We start from the raw sequence: 9,627 nt of genomic DNA on the forward strand, positions 1-9,627 counted from the left end.
TATCAAACCATGGAGAACAAAGAGTCAATTCTGATATATAGCAAAGTGAAAAAACTTTATTAATGTTTATAAATCACACATTTATAAAATATTAAAAACAAGGAGCACGGAGTACAATATAGCGCATATACAAGTGTATTGACACTTGCCGTCACCACGCAACCAAGGCAAGCAAGGGGAAACAACCGTGAAGCCGGAACCACATGTAAGGCGGCCGTGCGCATGCGCCGGCAGAACCAACATGTCCATCGTATAATCCGTACAATACAGGGATAATCCCAGATTATAATGTATGATAAAGATTAGAGTCCATAAGCACTGTGACATAAGCTTCTTAACAATGAAAATCCAAGTCAGCTCCATAGCGTATCACACCTCCATCATATAATCCTTATAGTGTAGAGGTGGTCACAATCCATGGATAATTTATACAGCACAATATTTGTTTTAAAAAAAATGTCCATGTTGACTCCAGAGCAAAGTTCTTCATATCATTTGATTACTATATATATATATATATATATATATATATATATATATATATATATATATATATATATATATATATATATATATATTGCATTATTTGTGATCGTTGGGTTGTCACTGTGGGAGTCTCTATATGTATATCGGCATGTTGGTTCTGCCTGCGCATGCGCACGGCCGCCTTATGTGTGGTTCCGGCTGCACAGTTGTTTCCCCTTGCTTGCCTTGGTTGCGTGGCGACGGCCAGGCACCGGCCGCCCCACGTGATCTTGTGTCAGTGGGGGGATCCGCCTGTGTAGGTGGACGGCGTTCGGGGGCTCTGCGCGTGTGCCGGGGACTAGCTGCTATTGGCTCTCTGTGACCATGTGATGTTAGATGCCGGGCGGAATGTGTCACTAGCTAAGCCACGCCCCCTGAGGAAGGAATGTATATACCGAAACGTGCGTTGGGGAGAAAGTGCTGACGCAACTATCAGTAACAATGACGGGTAACTAACACCTTCATATCATGTGCTGTCTTTTCACTTGTATTAACGCTACCATGTGTGTTTATTGAGCATAATAGGTTAGGCTTTTTCCCTGGTTGTAGTTTATTATACTGGTGGGGTAGTTATTGCTGCTGATGTCTGATGTCCACTAGGACGTATACTTACCTGGGACTACACTGAGTTATTCACTTTAGCTCCACACTTTTGGTTGGCAGTAGATACTTGACACACTACGCACTTGCTATCTAGTACCTTTTCTTTGTGCTGGTATTTCTTGCATCGGCACATAGCTTGGATTCATCTATGAATTACCTTGTGTCAATACACTTGTATATGCACTATACTGTACTCCGTGCTCCTTGTTTTTAATATTTTATAAATGTGTGATTTATTAACATTAATAAAAAATTTTCACTTTGCTATATATCAGAATTGACTCTTTGTTCTCCATGGTTTGATGATGCTCAATACTGTATAATGACTGCACATGATGCTCCATACTGTATGACTGCACATGATGCTCCATACTGTATACTGGCTGCACATGATGCTCCATACTGTATAATGACCGCACATGATGCTCCATACTGTATAATGACTGCACATGATGCTCCATACTTTATGACTGCACATGATGCTTCATACTGTATAATGACTGCACATGATGCTCCATACTGTATAATGACTGCACATGATGCTCCATACTGTATATTGGCTGCACATGATGCTCCATACAGTATAATGGCCACATGATGCTCCATACTGTATATTGGCCACACATGATGCTCCATACTGTATAATGGCCATTGGCCACATTATGCTCCATACTGTATAATGGCCACACATGATGCTCCATACTGTATAATAGCCCCACATGATGCTTCGTACTATATAATGGTCACACATGATTCTGCGTACTGTATAACGACCACACATGATGCTCCATACTGTATAATGGCCATTGGCCACACATGATGCTCCATACTGTATAACGGCCACACATGATGCTCCATACTGTATAATTGCCACACAGCTCTCCATACTGTATAATGATCCCACATGATGCTTAATACTGTATAATGACCCCCTCCTGTATGCATGGCTCATATTCCCCCCTGTATGCATGGCTCATATTCCCCCTCCCCCTGTATGCATGGCTCATATTTCCCCCTCCTGTATGCATGGCTCATATTCCCCCCCCATATGCATGGCTCATATTCCCCCCTCCCATATGCATGGCTCATATCCCCCCCCCACGTATGCATGGCTCATATTCCCCCCTCCAGTATGTATGGCTCATATTTCCCCCCCTGTATGCATAGCTCATATCCCCCCCCACTCCTGTATGCATGGCTCATATTCCCCCTCCCCCTGTGTGCATGGCTCATATTTCCCCCTCCTGTATGCATGACTCATTTTCCTCCCCTGTATGCATGGCTCATCTCAAAACCCCACCACACCCCACCCCCTGCTCCCATCTTGAATGGCGTGGCTTACCGTCCTCCTTCATCCCCCCTACCCTGTCCCCCCGTCCCTCATACTTACCTGTTCCTCACCACGTGGCCATCCCTCGCGCTCTGTCCCATCTCCCGGCTCAGCACCTTCTTCCTGCATGAGCAGTCATGTGATACCGCTCATTAAGGACATGAATATGCGCATATTCATTACCTTAATGAGCGGTACAATGTGACCGCTCATTCAGGAGCGCTGCAGAAGCCGAGACCAGGCATCGCTGGAGCAAGGTGAGTATCGTCTTCAAGGAGGGTGGGTGGTAGGCGGCAGGGTGGGCGGGGAGGGCGGGGTCGGTCAGGAGGTGACCCAGCTTTTATAAAAAAAAAAAAAAACAGCAACAAACCTTGCTCAGGTGCCACCCCCTGCATTGTCCCCGCCCTGGACAACTAATGTCCCGCCCGGGATCGCGGGGCTGACTGTCAAAATCGGGACAGTCCCGCTGAATCCGGGATGGTTGGGAGGTATGATAATGCAGCATGAAGGGGCTTGGAGAAGGTGGCAGTGAATGTGTGTAAGTGTCTGATGGGGTCACACAGCTCATAAAAGGACAACTGCCCGGCCTCATAATCCAGACATATCCTGACTCTATCACTGGAGATCTTGTCAGGTAACCGGATCACTTTACTGCCATGTGTCACTGAATACTGATTATTATATCTCCTCAAACTCCAGGACTTGTTATTATCTCCAATCACTGACTGCTCTCCCCTCCTGTCTATACTGGGGTAACACATCCCCACCATCCAGGACTCTGATCTACTGATCTCCGCATCCCAGTAATGTCGCCCTGAGGTAAATCCTCTCCTGCTCATCACCTGATTATAACCCTGGAATCTCTCTGCTGTTTCTGGACGTTTCTGCTTCTCTTCTGTCCTGGTTGCAGTTTTCAGGTCATCTGATATAAGATTATTAGCAGCTGTGGTTACATCCAGTAATATGTCTGCAGGACCCTCCACATAGATCCCGCTCCTTATACCTGATATTACGTCACATAATGTGTGTAATGTGTGTGAGATCACAGCCACATCCAGATCATCTCCATCATGGAGCTGTTTATCATGTCCCCATGTGTCCTCATCACCTCCCTCCTCCTCAGGATCACACAAGTAACCGGTGTCTGGTTCCTGTAAGGCCGGTTTCACAAGTCAGTGATTCCGGTACGTGAGGTGTCAGTTTTCTCACGTACCGGAGACACTGATTCACGTAGACACATTAAAATCAATGTGTCTCTGCACATGTCAGCGTGTTTTCGCGGACCGTGTGTCCGCGTGCAAAACACGGAGACATGTCAGTGTTCGTGGGAGCGCACGGATCACACGCACCCATTAAAGTCAATGGGTCCGTGTGAAACACGTACCGCACACGGATGCTGTCCGTGTGCCATGCAGGAGACAGCACTACAGTAAGCGCTGTCCCCTGCTTTGGGTGCTGAAGCCACCATTCATTTCTTCTCTCCAGCAGCGTTCGCTGGAGAGAAGAAATTAAAAATCATTTTTGGGGGTTTTTTTTTGCTGTTGTAATAAAGATCTTTGTCACCACCCCCCTCCCACCCCCTGTGCGCCCCACCGCTGGAAAGAAAATACTCACCCGGATCCCTTGAAGCGTCCTCTCCGAGCCGCAGCTTCTCCTGTATGAGCGGTCACGTGGTGCCGCCCATTACAGTCATGAATATGCGGCTCCACCTCCCATAGGGAGGCATCTTCTGACTGTGACGTCTCAGGTCAGAGGGCGCTATGACATCACATCTGTGTGTCCTCTGCATGAGCAGTCACAGTGCAGAGAGCCAGAAGACACAGACGGAGAGGAGTTCGGAGCAGCGAGGAGAGGTGAGTGTCACTTTTATTTATTTTTTTGATGTTTGGAGCAATATATGGGGATCATCATACATTGGAGCATCATATATGGGACCCATTATACACAAGCATCATATGGCTCCCATTATATATGGAGCATTACAGGGGGCCCATTATACACTGGAGCATCATATATGGGGCCTATTATATATGGAAGTGCAGCGCCCCAGAGTCCTGGTCGTGCAGTATTGTCGCTCTGCCACTAAGGGGAGTGATGGTACGTCTGATTGTACTAAAAGAGTTCACCTGACCAGGTATCACAGTCACACATTACACTTTCACACTCCGGCCACCAGGGGGAGCAAAAAGTTCTATTTACTAGGCCACTCCTCACACTCTGGTAAAACTGGGGGTTGGATAGGAAGTTAGGGGAGAAGCTGACTGGGTTTTGCCCAGGCAACATCTAGAGAGAGAGAGTTGCTGGGAAGATCCAGGGAGGTCCCTGTCAGGGGTGGGATCCTGACAGAGGCCTAGCAAGAGACAGATCGTTACGGAGCCGTGCCTGCACTACATTGCGGCGGCATCCTAAGAAAGGACAAGAAGCGGAGTATATTTTGGAGAAGTGAGAAACGAGATCACAGCACTAGGAGATAATACCGGGAGGAGTCGTGTCCTAAGATCGTGGCAACATCCTTCTGAGACGCGTAGCCGGTGGCCGGAACGCCGAGGGAGTACTAGCTCTACGCATTACTCTGAACTACGGCAGGGCAGTTGACTTTAGGTTGGCTGTCTCATCTTTTCACCTAAGCAGACAACGGAGGCAATTGTGGGAGAGGGGCGTCTCTAGGGTCCCTATAAAATAACTCCAGGCCTACCCCGTCATACGGGTGCGTCCTATCCATACCAACTGGGGGACGGAGAGAGAACATCAGAAACAGATACAAGAGTTGTGAGGACTATCCCGTGGTGCTCAGCAGGGAAGTACTACAACACACAGGCGCTAGTAGGAAGGCTACTGATTTCCACCTGCAAAGGGAACTCTGCATGTGCCTTCGGACCGGCCGGTCTCAGCCAGCCCTGTTAGCAGTGCTCGGGACTGTGGATACCGAAGTCTACAGTAAAAGGTAAAGAGACTGCAACCCTGTGTCCTCGTTATTTACTGTGACCTACACCATTACCATCTACACCTCGAGGGAAGCCCTGGGGACATACTTCACCTGTGGGAAGGTATACCATCTAGCTGCCATTCCATCACTCTGACCGAATACCACAGGTGGAGTCACAAACACTTGACAAACTTCTACCTACACCTTTAATTGGACGCCCCTTAGCAGGGCCACGGACCGGGTCGGGCCACCGTGACATCCCCAGAACCGAGACAGAGAGACCCGGTACCGAGTACCCCGCTGCCCTGCATCTGGGGGCGCTCCAAACTACTATATGGGGCCCATTGTACACTGGAGCATCATATATGGGGCCTATTATATATGGAGCACTATATGGGGCCCATTATACACTGGAGCATCATATATGGGGCCTATTATATATGGAGCACTGTATGGGGCCCATTATACACCAGATCATCATATATGGGGCCCATAATACACTGGAGCATCATAGATAAGTGTATTTGTATTAGTTCTGATCAGAATTGAGGCTATATATAAATATCTCCAGAACGAGTGGGATAATAATTTATAAAACCCCCATCAGGTTACAGTAGGGCTGAGTAACAATACATACTGCTCTCTCTGTGCGCATTCTCCTATATCTGACAAGTCAGTGCCCTATCTAATAATTCCTTTGAAGTCAGGGGAGGTTTTTATGCCTAATTGTTGGAATCACTGTCACATTTTGAGAGTTTGAAAATTAAAAAATGAAGTGCCGTGTTAAGGGGGAGATGGGGTGTCATGAAGCAGAGCAGAAATCGGAGAGGAGAGGAATCACATTGTCCATCGCTCACCGCCCAACAATAATGAGATTAAAAAAGTGTATGAGAGAAGATAAATGTACGTTAACTTAAAGCATTTCTATGCAAAAGATCACAGTCAGAAATCCAACACCGGTAAACAAGATAAACGAATACAGTATATAGGTGAAGGATAGTGTCACCAATATACTGAGATTAAGTAAAAGCACAATTCCTCAGCTCGGGTCAGGCTGTGTTGCTTCTCGTCATGAGGAACCGGTTTTCCTGGATGCTACTCGTTGCCATATCAGTGAAGGTGCGGTGAAAGGAAATTCCAACTCCCAATCTGGTAGACAAGGAGCTGGAATGTCCAATTCAGTTCGAAAAGTTACCAGATCTCGGGTTGAGCGTTGCGTAACTGGTTGCCCAATTTTCATTTCTGTAAAGGGCAAATGAGAAGTGCCATCTATATTGGAAGTTTTTGTTCCTCACAGCAAGAAAGAGTGTTCTTAGGAGTCTTCTTCTTTGGCCGGGGTCACACTAGACCGTAATACGGACGAGTGCTATGCGATAAAAAATCGCATAGCACTCGGCCCAATGTTAATCTATGGTCCAGCTCCCATCATCCGATATTTTCTCCACCGTATTTCGGATCCGAGGGAACTCGCATCAGGCTGCGATTGTCAGCGTATCTCGGCCGAGACTCGCCAATGCAAGTCTATGGGTGCGAGAAAAAATTGGATTACACACGGACCATGCGTGTGCATTGCGAGAAATACGCAGCGGTGTTCTATAGAAAAGCCGGTAATTCAATTGCCGGCTTTGCATTTCTCCTTCACAAACCCGACAGGATATGAGACATGGTTTTCATACAGTAAACCATCTCATATCCCCCTTTTTCTTGCATATTCCACACTACTAATGTTAGTAGTGTGTATGTGCAAAATTTCAGCGCTGTAGCTGCTAAAATAAAGGGTTAAATGGCGGAAAAAATTGGCGTGGGCTCCCGCGCAATTTTCTCCGCCAGAATGGTAAAGCCAGTGACTGAGGGCAGATATTAATAGCCAGGAGAGGGTCCATGGTTATTGGCCCCCCCGTGGCTAAAAACATCTGCCCCCAGCCACCCCAGAAAAGGCACATCTGGAAGATGCGCCTATTCTGGCACTTGGCCACTCTCTTCCCACTCCCTGTAGCGGTGGGATATGGGGTAATGAAGGGTTAATGCCACCTTGCTATTGTAAGGTGACATTAAGCCAGATTAATAATGGAGAGGCGTCAATTATGTCACCTATCCATTATTAATCCAATTGTATGAAAGGGTTAAAAAACACACACACATGATTTAAAAGTATTTTAATGAAATAAACACAGCGGTTGTTTTAATAATTTATTGCTCTCTCAATCCATCCGGATCACCCTCGCTTGGAAAAATAATAAACGCACAAGATACATACCTTCTGATGTCCTATCACGTCCAACGAGGTAATCCATCTGAAGGGGTTAACTAATATTACAGGCACGAGCTGCGATAAACCACTCGCTCGTGCCTGTAATCCCCGGGTGCTGAAAGGAAAGCTGGATCTGTACTTACATTGAGTCGCGGTGATGCGCCCCTGCTGGATGTTCTCATGAACTGCAGCCTGGGAACTTTTTCCCACGCTCCAGGTCATATGAGGACATCCACCAGGGGGCGCATCACCGCGACTGTAGGAAATGTAGGTAAATGACCTACATTTCATTCATTCGCCGGGGATTACAGGCACGGAGCACAGCTGCATTTGCAGGGCTCCTGCTTGTAAAATATTTTAACCCCTTCAGATCATGGATTACCTCGTGGGACGTGACGGTTCAGCTGAGGGTATGTATCTTGTGCGTTTATTATTTTTCCAAGCGAGGGTGTTGCTGATGGATTGAGAGAGGAATAAAATACTGAAACAACCGCTGTGTTTATTTCATTAAAATAATTTTTAATCATGTGTGTGTGTGTTTTTTAACCCTTTCATACAATTGGATTAATAATGAATAGGTGACATAATTGACGCCTCTCCATTATTAATCTGGCTTAATGTCACCTTACAATAGCAAGGTGGCATTAACCCTTCATTACCCCATATCCCACCGCTACAGGGAGTGGGAAGAGAGTGGCCAAGTGCCAGAATAGGCGCATCTTCCAGATGTGCCTTTTCTGGGGTGGCTGGGGGCAGATGTTTGTAGCCACGGGGGGGCCAATAACCATGGACCCTCTCCTGGCTACCTGCTACCTGGATATCTGCCCTCAGTCACTGGCTTTACCACTCTGGCGGAGAAAATTGCGCGGGGGCCCACGCCAATTTTTTCCGCCATTTAACCCTTTATTTTAGCAGCTACAGCGCTGAAATTTTGCACATACACACTACTAACATTACTAGTGTGGAATATGCAAAAAAAAAGGGGATATGAGATGGTTTACTGTATGTAAACCATGTCTCATATCATGTCGGGTTTGTGCAGGAGAAATGAGAAGCCGGCAATTGAATTACCGGCTTTTCACAGATATCGCGCTGAATGAAATCTAAATACAGAATATATATATATGTGTCTCGATGATATATATATATATATATATATATATATATATATATGTATATACTGTATATATGTTTTCCCAAACATTTGAGCACATAAATCCATTAGATGTCGGTTTTGCAAGCTTGCGAGAAAATCTCGGCATACGGATGCCATACGGATGTCACACGGATGTCACACGGATCATTTGATGCGAGGAAATCGCATCCTCGCACTGCACACGGATCACTGTTTTTGAAACATTTGTGCGATTCTCGGCCGTGAAAAACGGACCGTTTTTTTATACGTTAAGTGTGTCCCCGGCCTTTGAAGGGTAATCCAGCAGAGTTCAAGATATAGCTGAATAAGAGTTCCTTCAAATTAGATCTTGTGGAGCGTACGAGTTTTGGACACTATGGACTATTTTAATTGAAAGTTGTGGACACAACAGATCATATCTGGCTGAGACTGACAGCTTTGGTGAGGAAGGCTGTGTTCTCTGTCCATCTTTAATTTATGAGAGGAAGGTTGGTTCAGGATGGAATTGAATAACGATTTAAGTAGAGCATAAAAGATCCTCTGAACTTGTTTCTTCAGGAATACCTCTCACTCTGATATTGATGTCTAGGTCTTCAAGGTGCTTATTTGTCTCGTTTAAGGCCTTAGTATAAGATGTGACGTTACTACTTTAGTATGGAGATGTATTGTCTGGTGACGTCATGCTCTGTTTCCATGAAGTCCACTCTGTCCATGAGAAGTTTGACATCCTGACGCATGGAGTTATTTTCTGCTCTGCAGGCATCCTTTACCTCAGAGACAAGGGATTTCAAGTCATGTTTAGTAGTGAGGTGACTGAGGTATTTTTCCAGTGACTTGTTTCCTGAGGGTAAAGCCAT

General features: G+C 46.1%; 1 protein-coding gene across 1 annotated transcript; it reads right to left on the reverse strand.

Moving 5' to 3' along the window:
- Positions 1-2,904: 2,904 nt before the first annotated feature.
- On the reverse strand, positions 2,905-9,627 carry LOC143775150 (E3 ubiquitin-protein ligase TRIM39-like). The gene is made up of 2 exons (XM_077262993.1): positions 9,541-9,627; positions 2,905-3,609 (listed from the first exon to the last, which is right to left on the reverse strand). Exons 1-2 carry the CDS (start codon positions 9,625-9,627, stop codon positions 2,905-2,907), a joined length of 792 nt encoding a protein of 263 aa, XP_077119108.1.

The sequence above is a fragment of the Ranitomeya variabilis genome, chromosome 5 (genome assembly GCF_051348905.1).
Source record: "Ranitomeya variabilis isolate aRanVar5 chromosome 5, aRanVar5.hap1, whole genome shotgun sequence".
In the NCBI taxonomy this organism is placed as follows: Eukaryota; Metazoa; Chordata; class Amphibia; order Anura; family Dendrobatidae; genus Ranitomeya; species Ranitomeya variabilis.

Coding starts and splice junctions, on each gene's coding strand:
- LOC143775150 (XM_077262993.1), bottom strand. CDS start 9,627: ATGGCTTTACCCTCAGGAAACAAGTCACTGGAAAAATACCTCAGTCAC. Junction 3,610..9,540: donor TGAAATCCCTTGTCTCTGAG/GTAAAGGATGCC, acceptor CCGGCCTTACAG/GAACCAGACACCGGTTACTT.